Here is a 13213-nt window from a genome sequence, read left to right as displayed (position 1 = left end):
TATGGGGATCCATACGACTTGGTCCATCGATTGGAGATCGTTGATATTGCTACCGGCGCATCCGAAGTGAAGCTCATCCAGGAAAAGATGCAGGGTTTCGAGACTTTAGGTTGGATTCAACCCAATCTCTAAGAGGAAGGTACGTTGATGTTCTTCAAAGGTTTATTACTTCAAATACTCATATTAGGGCAAGCGCGGTTGAGATGTTTTTCGCTTCTGCACACAAATAGTGGCTAAAAGAATTCGATATATGCCACATTTAGTTATTACTATTAGTTCGCGATCTGAGTTAATTCAAACAAAACCTTAACTGACGTACATTATATGTACGAATGCAACCAGTTCTCTCCTTTTATATCCAACTAGGTAGCGTGTCCGTGCATTGCTACGGGATAACTAACAATTTATACTAAAAACACACGGATCGCACAATAAAATAATAATATTGTAAAAATTAAATACCAACGTTAAAGTGATATTTAATCCAAAAAGCAAAATTTATGAATTTAACACAATACTCATATTAGGGCAAGCGCGGTTGGGATGTTTTTCGCTTCTGCACACAAGCGATGGCTAAAAAATTCGATATATGCCACATTTAGCTATTACTATTAGTTCGCAGACTAAGTTAATTCAAACAAAACTTTAACTGACGTACATTATATGTACGAATGCAGTCAGTTCTCTCCTTTTATATTCAACTAGGTAGCATGTCCGTGCGTTGCTACAGAATAACTAATAATTTATACTAAAAACATACGGATCGTACAATAAGATAACAATATTATAAAAATTAAATACCAACGTTAAAGTAATATTTAATCCAAAAAGCAAAGTTTATGAATTTAACACAGTCATGGAGTACGCGGCGTCATAGACTCACAAACTCTACTTTATAGACCTTTCTGTGATGCAGCTAAGATAATATTTTATATTGACAGAAAGAAATCTCCGATATCCATTTCTTTCATTGTAATCTATTTATCTGGACAATGTTTGAGGTGAGGGCACGATTACAGTTTTTTAGTAGCTTTGCAATATTGTCTGAAGCTATGAGACGATTGATGCTTGCAATGATCTTTTTATTAATTTAGTTTTTTATCTATGTTTAATTGTTTATTCAGTCTATTTTATAGGCACGTCGGTAGATAATGGATAACAAAATTCAAGCATCCATAATTTATCTCTTTGACTTTGAGCATGAGTTTTACTTTTATTTTTTAATTGATATATTGTCCTTTTATTTTTACCATAGCATTAGTACGGGCATGCATGAAAAACGAACATGTCTTTACATCGCAGAAATCTTTCAAGAAGATCATGTATAGATTATTCTTGTATTGAATATTATATATATACAATCACCTAAATATTCTAATTAAACTATAAAATTTTGAATCAGGATACGGGGTAAGACATGCAAATAGATATTTCAAAACTACCTGTAGAGTCAAAAAAAACTTAATAAATAAATCTTTCTGGAGACAATACAAATTCTCTCTAATCTTTTATTTGGTGTAGTTAGTGTCATTATAGTATCCGCATATATTCATGGAAAATAAATCGTGGACAAAACGTGGACACTTTTTTATGCGACATTCCAATATGGGTCCATCGTCCTGCCAATATCCTTGAGACAGATCACATAAAGGACGAGAGTCCCTCTATTAGATTGCTCACAAGAGACTCAAACTTATATCTGATCATGATAATGTTGAATTGCTTTACATCAAAAGCATCGACAATGATAAACGAAGACATAGGTTTTAGTATGCATAGTAGAGCAAAATTCAACATTGGCCTTCTCAGCAATTTTTCTAAGCTTTTGCAGTGCTAACTTATCTTTACTCAGATAGTCAAGAGGTGCACCATAAAATTATGCACCACTAAGAAAAATATCACCATTGGTTGCCTTGATCTAAAAAATATGTCGAAATTAAGAATTACAACACATAATTCAACATCTTAGAACATATACTCAAGTGGATACCTTATTCTATAATATATGTCTGTATGGAATAGTTCTAAAGCCACACATATTTATACGGTGAGTATAACATACTTTGTTTTTAAATTTTATGAGAGATTTTTTAAGACACACAGTATTATCCATATGACAGGCACTAATATTTACATATATACTCGAACCTGTGTGTATAGGATTATATGGAGATACAGCGGAACTTATTTATGGATTTATTGGCGCATGAAAGAAATGGATATCGGAGAATTCTTTATGCCGATATAAAATATTATCTTAGCCATATCACGAAAAAGACTATATAGTAGAGTTATGAGCCTACGACGCCACGCTCTCCGTGACTGTGCTAATTTCACGAACTTTGCTTTTTGAATTAAATATCACTTTAACGTCGGTATTTAATTTAACAGTATTGTTTTACACCGCAGAAATCTTTCAAAAAGATCATGCATAGATTATTCTTGTATTGAATATTATATATATACAATCACCTAAATATTCTAATTAAACTACAAAATTTTGAATCAGGATACGGGGTATGACATGCAAATAGATATTTCAAAACTACCCGTAGAGTCCAAAAAACTTAATAAATAAATCCTTCTGGAGACTACAAATTCTCTCTAATCTTTTATTTGGTGTAGTTAGTGTCATTATAGTATCCGCATATATTCATGGGAAATAAATCGTGGATAAAACGTGAAAACTTTTTTATGCGAAATTCCAACATGGATTCATTGTCCTGCCAATATCCTTGAGACAGATCACATACAGGACGAGAGTCCCTCTATTAGATTGCTCACAAGAGACTCAAACTTATATCTGATCATGATAATGTTGAATTGCTTTGCATCAAAAGCATCGGCAATGATAAACGGGGACATATGTTTTAGTATGCATAGTGGAGCAAAACTCAACATTGGCCTTCTCAGCAGCTTTTTCTAAGCCTTTGCAGTGCTAACTTATCCTTACTCAGATAGTCAAGAGGTGCACCATAAAATTATGCACCACTAAGAAAAATATCACCATTGGTTACTTTGACCTGAAAAATATGTCGAAATTAAGAATTACAACACATAATTCAACATCTTAGAACAGATACTCAAGTGGATACCTTATTCTACAATATATGTCTGTGTGGAATAGTCCTAAAGCCACACATATTTATACGGTGAGTATAACATACTTTGTTTTTAAATTTTATGAGAGATTTTTTAAGACACACAATATTATCCATATGACAGGCACTAATATTTACATATATACTCGAACCTGTGTGTATAGGATTATATGGAGATGCAGCGGAACTTATTCATGGATTTATTGGCGCATGAAAGAAATGGATATCGGAGAATTCTTTATGCCGATATAAAATATTATCTTAGCCATATCACGAAAAAGTCTATATAGTAGAGTTGTGAGCCTACGACGCCGCGCTTTCCGTGACTGTGCTAATTTCATGAACTTTGCTTTTTGAATTAAATGTTACTTTAACGTCGGTATTTAATTTAACAGTATTGTTATCTTATCGTGCGATCCATGTGTTTTTAGTAAAAAAAATTTAGTTGTCTCGTAGCAATGCACAGGCACGCTACCTAGTATTCTTAATAAAAGAAAAGTATCATCACCATCTATCATGCTTTGCCTTTGAATTTCTCCCTCAATACCTCTACATCAAACAGAGGATATGGATTCCCTCTTCAATTCTTTTTTATTATTTCCCTCCACGGACCAAACAAGAAATTAAAATTAAAAATCAATTTTCTTCATTAATTCCCTCTGCCACACTAATTCCCATGTCTCTTCACGTAGTTGCCAAACACACCCTTACTCCCGTTTCTCTGGCTTCGCCGCTAAGCAGAGACAGAGGAGTGAGGCCGCGTTTAGAAGCAAAAAATTTTTGGTTTTAGGTATTGTAGCCCGTTTGTTTGTATTTGACAATTAGTGTCTAATTATGGACTAATTAGGTTCGAAAGTTTCGTCTCGCGATTTCTCACCCAACTGTGCAATTAGTTTTTTTTCGTCTACATTTAGTACTCCATGCATATGCCGCAAGATTTGATGTGACGAGTACTACGCAAAATTTTTTGGGAACTAAACGGGGCCTGAGATGGCAAAGCCGAGAAGGAGCGAAAAGTCAAAAAGACGTCTTGCCTCGTTTAGCAGGAGCGGAGGCGGAGGCGGAGGCGTGGTGTGCTAGGTTTGTGAACTTTTGTCACTGACACGAGGGCACGAGGGATGTGTAGATCTGTGGACCGTCTAGTCAGTGTCCTGTGAAGGTTTGAAGTTTTGAACACGGTTGTGGTGGAAGTGTCGCTAGCAGCAGCCAGCAGCTGCGGCGCCACGACCGTACGTGTCGGTCGTGGCCGGTGCAGGATGGAGACCTGCTGGATTCTTCGTCGTCGTCGTTGTCGTCTTTTTTTCATCTTTCTTCTTGACGACGCATTATAATGTAACGTTGACTTGTTTGTTGTGCAATGGGTGCATCTGATTTCTTATCAAAGCTGACTCATACCTTTCTCTCATCTTATTACTGGAGAAAGAGTTTGTCTCGTTTTAATTTGTTTACGAATCCATCACAGGGTTTCCTAATAATGTAATTTTTTTTGTGTTTTAAATGACTAGACTTTGGTATTTTCGTACACGTGTTTGACCAAACCAGTGCGTCCCTTTTGCAGGGTGCCATAAATAACTCTAGCTGATGCTGATCCAAACATTATTAGCTTATAGATAAAAAGTAACTTATAGATAATTTTTTAGTCCACAAACTTCATATCTGATCTAGACATATTAACTTGTAGACAATGCAGTCACTCCAGCAGATTCCGTAATCGAACAGATGACCAACTTTAACGACCTAGCTAAGATTATTATTTGCTAAATAATAATAATTTTACATGCATTATTTGTTAAAGTATCTAGAATTTAACCAGGTATAGATAAAAATATTAACATTTATGCCGTCAAATAGGTAAAAATAAAAATATATCTCACGATAAAATATTAATATTTTTTCATATCTAGTTTTTCAAATTTAATATACTTTAATTTGTTAATGCATTAGAATTGTATTTTTATTCTAGATGGAGGGAGTTTTTTTTCAAACGAAACCTCTAGCTTAGATTATAACAGTCCTGTAGTCCATACTTTCCTTGACTTTTCTATTCTAAACAATTCACAATTTACAAGTGAATGCTTTTATAATCTTTTGTTGGTCAAGTGCACCATAGTCTGTTGTTTTCTAATCAAATCTATCAGATGCCTCTACAGTGGAGAAAGGTATAGATCGGCTTTTTTTACTGGAAAAGATTTTGTCACGTTTTATTAGAATCCATCATAATTTGATTTATGTTTGTCATTGTAGATGTGTCCCTTTGATGAAACTAGTTTGCCAAAATTTGGCCATGCTCTCAAACTTTGATCACGAACAAATTTTGTTTCACGGAAGACCGCAAACCAATCGTGCCCTTAGGCCTATAGTTGGGCCGGACCCCGGCCGGTTTTGGCCCATCTGGCGTGCGGGCCGCCTTCTGGAGTTCTGGTCGTGGAAACGTCAATTCTCCATGGCCCTCCTCGGAATGACCGTCACTTCGACTCTCCCACTCCTCTGTCGCTTCGCTGCCGTTCGCCACCTGAGTCTTGTCGCCGCCGCCGGGATGGCCGGAGTCACCGCCACCGGGGTGGTCGGAGTTCCCTCCACCTTCTCCTCTGCCACCGCTCAGATCGGGGGCTTCCTGTCGAAGAAGCCTTACGCGCCGCCGGCGTGGGCCACACACCTCTCCCCCATGCCTTCCCACACCTTCTCGCTCGGCCATGTAAGCTTCCCTTCCCCATCTATTCCTGCCCCACTGCTTGACCGCTACCTGCTCTATCCATAACTTCAGATTAGTTCGAATTGACTTGAACTCCGTGTTTGAGTTGATCACTTTCGTGTGACTCGTGAATTATGCTTTCAAATCGAAACAGTTCCCAACACCGATTCACAAATGGAATCTGCCCAATTTGCCGGAAGGCACGGAAGTATGGATCAAGGTGCAACCAGTCTCCCCAGTTCCCATTAAAATTCAATCGAAAACTTGCAATATATGTTAATTTGACATTTTGTTTCTGACACGGTACTTTTTGGGGATTTGTAGCGAGACGATTTATCAGGCATGCAGTTGAGTGGAAACAAGGTCCGGAAGCTGGAGTTCTTGATGGCAGATGCTGTGGCACAAGGGGCAGACTGCGTTATTACTGTTGGTGGTATACAGAGCAATCACTGCCGTGCCACAGCTGTGGCTGCGAAGTATCTCAATCTTGATTGCTACCTGATACTACGTACCTCCAAGGTCAATTTTGTGTTGTTGGTGATGTGAAATCTGTAGAATGCTTTGGCATAATTTGGTTTTGGTGGAACATTTTCAGCTTCTTGTGGATAAGGACCCTGGTTTGGTTGGCAATCTCCTTGTCGAGAGACTAGTTGGGGCACACATTGATCTTGTGTCAAAAGAAGAGTACGGAAAAATTGGCAGTGTGGTAAGCTCTTCTTCATGTTTTATTATGTTATTGGTGTGAACATTTATTGTGTTTCTGCATGGCCATCAGTAACCAATGCCTTTGTTCCACTGTGGTGTTACTTGTCATTCATGCATGATTAGTCACTTCTCTAGAGAACCAATCAAGTAGCTTATACTTAAGTAAATAAAAACTGTGCTTTTTGCCACTGTACACTGACACTTGCCGTAGTTTCTTTTTTTTGGACTAGGGAATTTCTAACCGTGTGACATGGACTTATTTGGTGTAGGCTTTAGCTGATCTGCTGAAAAAAAGGCTTCTGGAAGAAGGGAGGAAGCCATATGTGATTCCTGTTGGCGGATCAAACTCATTGGGAACTTGGTATTATTCTATACTCAGTGCTAACTGCCAAGAGCAACTCATGGTTGCATATTTCATTTTGGTGTTTATTAAATAATCTGAAGTTACCTCAGGGGTTAGTATCCATGAATGGTGGCCGTTGTCGTTTTGTTGTAATATTTGTTGGCCTTTATGCTACGACGGGATATGTATAGATTACATGTTGAATCATGTGATAACGTATAAGACATAAGACATTTCAATATTAGCATAAGACATAAGACATTTCAATGTTGGTGTAGTGCAGTATACTGGCTAGCTAGTGGAATGTAAGAAATTGCCTTGTGTGTAAATATTACATAATTTATTATGGACCTTGAGTCAGAGTTTCATAATAAAATAATAAGAATTCAAGATTACATGCTGTAAAGGGTTGTACTTCAAATAGTCTGGCACATACCATGTCAGTTTTTTTTATAAATGAATTCAGTTTAGAAAGTGCAGCCTGATCTTTATAAATCTTACTGTTCAGGGGATATATTGAGGCAATAAGGGAGATCGAGCAGCAAATTCAGCAATCTGCTAATGTTCAGTTTGATGATATCGTTGTTGCATGTGGCAGGTATACTTCTTATGGGTAATTTTGTGTGTGCAGTTCTTATTTTGTCATGCCTAGATTCTGAAAGTTGCAAGGCATCACTTTATGGCTGGATAATATTTAACTTCATGCAGTGGTGGAACCATTGCTGGCCTTGCTTTAGGATCCAGATTGAGCAGCTTAAATACAAAAGTATGATCTACCCTTGTTTGTTGTATTATCTGACACTGAACTTTCTAGACTAATATCCTCTCGGTGGATAGGTCCATGCATTCTCTGTTTGTGATGATCCTGAATACTTCTATGACTATGCCCAAGGCCTGATTGATGGACTTAATTCTGGTTTGGATTCGCATGATATAGTTAGCATCGAAAATGTAAGTACATTTTGGAATTTTCATTATTTATTGGTAAATCATTTTGGTGTGCTAACTCCAAAAGGTTCATCTGCAGTGCCTTGTTTCAACTTGTTTTAAATATATAAACTACATTTCATAATCAAAATTTTGCAACGGTCAATGAACATTTGACATTCTCTTTAACTTCTCCTTGACAGGCTAAGGGATTAGGCTACGCCATGAACACAGCCGAGGAGCTTAAGTTTGTCAAAGACATAGCTGCAGCAACAGGCATTGTCCTTGATCCAGTCTACAGGTGCAACCTATGTCTGAATCAATGAAATAGATTTGGCATGCGGTCTATGTTTTGGTATTTGCTAGTCGTAAACTGTATAAAAATACGTGCATCATCATTTTAATGCAGTGGGAAGGCAGTTTATGGATTGCTAAAAGACATGGCTGGCAATCCAGCCAAGTGGAAAGGGAGAAAAGTTCTGTTTATCCACACAGGTGGTCTTCTTGGGTTGTATGATAAGGCTGACCAGTTGTCATCTTTGGCTGGGAGCTGGCGCAGAATGGATCTTGAAGATTCTGTTCCACGTAAAGATGGCACTGGTAAGATGTTCTGATTAATATGGTCCATGTGCTTCCATGATGGCTCATTCTTGCAAACATTGTATTCATCATAGAGTTTTTACTCTTACATTTGTGCAAGAAAATGCAGAATAGATGGTTCGCATTGTATAGAGCACTGATGCAATTTAAGAATAAAGCACATCTTTCTGCCATTTGGAATAAATATTTTTATGTTGAGGTTTGCGTGTCTTCTCTGCCTGCAACCTTGTTTTTGTTTGTAATAAGAACTTCTAATTTGGAAATTGCTTTCTGCTACAAGGACATGCCTATCAGTAGGTCTTTAGCGCCCTCAACAAAGCAGCTACCAAGTGCCAACCTGTAGGGTTCCCATATCTCCTGAGTCTCAGTTAAGAACCACAATAACTTATACAAAAAAGCAACTACATTTGTTGTCATTCATTCTTCAGAATCCTGTGAAGTAATCATTGATATTTAGTAGGTGAAGCCTTGTCACGCACATAGATAAAAAAAGCAGAATCACCAATGACACATCCAAATGGCCTGTATACTTTTTCTTACATAATTTCATAACGAAAAACATATAAATAAGATTTAACAGAGGGAAAGTCACAGATATCACGACTGGACAACAGATGTCAAGTAATAACACTTAAGTTAATCACCAGAGCTAACACATCATCCTCACAAACGAGGTCAACCCAGTTGTACTAAATGATCCTTGCACTACAAAAGTTCCACCTTTAAGCAGAAAAGATCAGGCACTCGATCCAATTGGTCCGCGCACCACTGTAACCGGGCATGTTGCATTGTTGACTACATAGTTGCTGACACTTCCAAGGAGAGCCCTGCATTGAGATCCAATGAAATGTAAAAAATTAAGGGAGCTGTGTTAAGCCAAAGACTAAGCACTTGACAGAGGAGAGGTTAGATGTTAACCTTTTCAGTGGCCCTAAGCCTCTGCAACCAAGCACAAAGGAGTCCACCTTGAGATCATCTACCGCCTCACAGAGTTTCTCCCTTGCATCACCCCAGTAAATCTTTGCTAGTACTTCCACCTGATCAAGCCGACATAGAAGCAAAATTTTACCAAACAGCGTATTTGGATACAATATTATTTTTTGTTGCCTCCAAAAAGAAAAATAATTCTGTAGATAGTTGGAGCCATGAAAGGCAGGTGACAGGTAACCTTTTACAATGTTTGGCTGTTGCCTTTAGCCTTACCAAAACATAAAAAGCGGGGTTGACAAAGCTGTGCATATAATCTCAAGGGACTGCCATGGAGAGCTCTATTGGCTGTATGGGCAAACGATGTTTTCATATGTCAGCTGCTCACTCAGTACCCTTACTAATTATGCTGGTTGTTTAATAGTTGGGTAGTGTTTGGCACATTGTTTTGTCATGATTGGTTCACATAAGGATTCACACTATTAGACGATAATACAGGAGGCAGTAATGTCTGAAAATGATTCATCTAGTTTGATGTTTAGGGAAGCTATGATATAAAATACCATATAGCAGCTAGCCAGCTACCGTAAACTTGATTAAATTCGAGATTATGGTCTCTGATGATTGACCTGACTTCCGACAACACAAGTCTATATGAGAATTTGACTGAATACTCTTCTTTTTTTTTTTCCTTGTTGGATACAATTCTGATGGAATCCTAACTATATTACTCAGATCTGTAGCATTAGGTGTGAAATTTAGGCCATAGCCCTTGCTATTGCGCTATACAAATATACTTTGGACTGTATCCGTTGCAAACTATGCGTTCTGTTTTTAATTTTTATGTAACAGTACAATTTCATTCTCTAGCTTAATCATCTAGCGGAACCCTTGAAAAAGAGTGAACAAACTGCATTATCGCATATAACAGAAAATTCCGCCAACAAGATAGTAGCTGCTGTAGAGATATTACCTGCTTGGACTTGGATGCAGCTTGCAGGATCTCCAGTATCTCCTTATCAGGGTTCAACCCGTACCTCGCCTGCACGTTCATCTCCATGAACTCCGGTAGAGGAATCAAAGCTTCAGGTTAAAAAAAGAGGAACAGAAACACCGGTTCAGTTGACAATCTTTGCGATGGAGAAGAGTCTGAACTCAAGAGAGATACCAGCAGAAGTGAAAACCCAATGATACTTACGCGAGCCGGTGCTCTTCCAGAGCTCCTTGTGGCTAGCGTCCGCCCCCTTGGGGAGGACATGGACGAGGATGATCCTGTCGCAGGCCTTAAGCAGGTTGTCGACCGCCCACCTCGCGGCGGTCTTGCTGGACGGCGAGTAGTCCATGCCCATGCCAATGGTGCGCCTCTCGGCCGCCATGCCCAGACCTGCTGCGAGTTTCTTGCCGGTGTAGGAAGGCTGTGGAGGTGTGAAGCTGAAGCTGGGAGGGAAAAGGAAGGTGGTGCAGGAAGGCTGAGGCGCAGAGGCAAGCTATATATAGCGCTTTCCTGGGAAGAGTTCGGGTTCTGCTCTGAGTTGGAGTACTCGTACTGTCGTACAGGTTTAAGATTGTTGGGGTCGAGCCAAATATCCCCTACTGAGACACTACTCGTAGGAGCCTAGGTTAGCTTTATTCCTTGAGGATTGAGGTGAAGATGATCGAGTCGGTTTCTGACGGTTGGGAGGGCATTGCCAGCTGGACGTACTATGATGGCACTTAACGTCCAGAAGGCTCTCTACTTGTCTAGAAAGCCCAAGAAAAGATGGCTTGGTCCAAGTTTTAGTAAAGCTCCGGCTGTTATCTTGCTCCAAGTGTAGTTAGCAGTCGTTCATGAGTTGTCAGTGGCTACTGATGTCTCTTTCCTGTGGGCAATCACATGGAATTCGACGAGAAGAGAGGTGTCCAAAAACCAAAATAGAAACTCTCGCTTTCTTAACAGATATGGCTTGCCTCATTATTCATTTGATTTTCGTTCTACACGGAGAACCCGACACGGTATCGTTACCCGTAGCTGTTTTCTGCTGACGCTAGCAGAAGCAAAACTGTGGGCCGGCCGGCCGGTGTAGGGGTTTATAGGCTGGTGCTGGAATGGGATCGTATACCCGGCCATCTTTTTCGCTTCTTACCTCGTCTTGTTCAGTGATCGTCTTGAACTTGAAGGGTCGTGCCTATCTGCTTTGGTCAGCTTTGTCCCGGCAAGTAAGAGAGCATAAATAAACAGATCAAAACATGCGTGGAAAGGACTTGTTCAGTGCGTACGTAACTACGTATGGATGACAGGTACTTGCTGATCCGAGGATATTTTAGTTGAAACTGAAAAGGATTTTATTCCAAGTCCAGCCTTTGCACGACTTGTGTACTCAACTATCCGAGAATTGGCTAGTCATCACACACCAATGGGAAATGGATACTGACACGTGTCATGTGCAGTGATTCAACACCACGGTAGCACTAGCACCTCGTCTTTGCAGGCGCGGTCTCATGCTCCACGAGGCAAGAGATGAAGAAGAGAGACGACGCATGTCAAGGCCACATGGACCAAACCATTCAATGGGCCTCCACATAAGGCAGTTCTTAGATAACTGGACCGTGGTTTGGCCCAGCAAACGCCCCGATACGACTTGTCGGAAATTCTGTTGGCTCTCGTTCGGGTGCATTGGCCGTAGGAACGTGAGACGACAGACCCTGTCCGAGTGTCCGGCGAACTGGCAAAGGCAACACCGAGTCGCCGAGCCTGACCTAGGTGCTGGGCTGCTGGCTGCCTCCTCGCCGGCGTAGGCGTCGCCGGTGCTCATACATCTCCCGTGCGGTCCCTTGCCGCACTTGATCAATGTTCTTTCTATATTAAATTTTTCTTTACATAGAAACTACTATGAAAACCATGGTTGCGAAGGTTCGTTTCCATAGACATTTACTGTTCTATTTTTTCTTGAAAACTACCCATAGAAACTATGGGTTAGGACTGCCCTTAATGACGACAAGTACATCTTTTTTTAGGAAAACTTAAGCATCTTTTTGGTCGGGGATTTCCGCTTTGCTCTAAAGTTTTATTTATATCTGATGATTTGCGTCAAACAATATCTGAAAAAAAAAGATGTTTGCATCAAACAAAAAAACGATGGTATCACAAACTTTGCACGTTGACTGATGAGCAGCAGAAGCAAAAATATATAAAAAAGATGGTACCACAAACCAAGCACGTAGACTAATGTGCAGCGGGTCGGAAGCGGGCCGCCGAAACCCAAATCTGGATCGCAGCTCAAAAGCACCAAGGATCCAAATGGAAAAACCCCGCGCACGCCACACCATGCTGATAAGGCCAAAGCATTATCCACTAGGGACCAAAATTTAATTTTTCAGAATTGGCAGGGGCCGCGCGAACGCGTACCAAGGATCCAAATGGAAAAACCCCGCGCACGCCACACCATGCTGATAAGGCCAAAGCATTATCCACTATGGACCAAAATTTAATTTTTCAGAATTGGCAGGGGCCGCGCGAACGCGTACCCCCTCTACCACAAATTATGACGTCCACTCTCCCACTTGGGGAGATGGTAAGCAAGCGCACCCGCCAAGTGCAATGCGGGCCACTGACTCAGGCCACGGGCCTTGGTGATCGGCCGTCGACCCCGTCCAGGTAAGTATGGAGCAACGGTGCACGGGGCGCTCACCTTATAGTGGGAGTTCACGGCGCATCCGTCTTCGGCTGGGGAGGTGGTACTAAACGCTCGGACCGAACGAACGCGTTCTGTGCTCTGCCGCTGAGCTCTCGTGGGCTATCGAGACGTACGTACATGGGCCTCTGTTGTTGGGCCGACAGGAAGACATTCAGACTGCGGCAAGCACAAAAGTCTCCGACACCTCTGATTTTACACGACGGGATGAATTAGCCGTATGCAGTGACTGAAGCATGTAGTGATT

The 13213-nt window shown here is 40.4% G+C and overlaps 2 protein-coding genes and 1 non-coding gene across 3 annotated transcripts; 1 reads left to right on the top strand and 2 right to left on the bottom strand.

The window, feature by feature from the left end:
- The first annotated feature begins 5533 nt into the window (after nt 1-5533).
- LOC136464613 (D-cysteine desulfhydrase 1, mitochondrial-like) lies at nt 5534-8576 on the top strand. The gene is made up of 10 exons (XM_066463563.1): nt 5534-5796; nt 5948-6013; nt 6118-6312; nt 6389-6499; nt 6768-6859; nt 7350-7439; nt 7550-7607; nt 7679-7792; nt 7972-8069; nt 8178-8576. Exons 1-10 carry the CDS (start codon nt 5545-5547, stop codon nt 8380-8382), a joined length of 1281 nt encoding a protein of 426 aa, XP_066319660.1. The 5' UTR covers nt 5534-5544; the 3' UTR covers nt 8383-8576.
- Nucleotides 8577-8886: 310 nt separating this feature from the next.
- Nucleotides 8887-11344, bottom strand: LOC136464612 (universal stress protein PHOS32-like). Its single transcript, XM_066463562.1, has 4 exons — nt 10494-11344; nt 10269-10378; nt 9287-9405; nt 8887-9195 (listed from the first exon to the last, which is right to left on the bottom strand). The coding sequence occupies exons 1-4, from the start codon at nt 10669-10671 to the stop codon at nt 9105-9107; spliced, it is 498 nt and encodes a 165-aa protein (XP_066319659.1). The 5' UTR covers nt 10672-11344; the 3' UTR covers nt 8887-9104.
- A 1433-nt stretch (nt 11345-12777) lies between these two features.
- On the bottom strand, nt 12778-12937 carry LOC136468328 (U1 spliceosomal RNA). Its single transcript, XR_010761833.1, has one exon. It is a non-coding gene; the product is annotated as a U1 spliceosomal RNA (small nuclear RNA).
- Between the last annotated feature and the right edge of the window lie 276 nt (nt 12938-13213).

This window comes from Miscanthus floridulus, chromosome 7 (assembly GCF_019320115.1).
Source record: "Miscanthus floridulus cultivar M001 chromosome 7, ASM1932011v1, whole genome shotgun sequence".
NCBI classification, from domain to species: Eukaryota; Viridiplantae; Streptophyta; class Magnoliopsida; order Poales; family Poaceae; genus Miscanthus; species Miscanthus floridulus.
The sequence above is the reverse complement of the archived record's forward strand: the minus strand, read 5'-3'. Positions and strand labels throughout refer to the sequence as shown.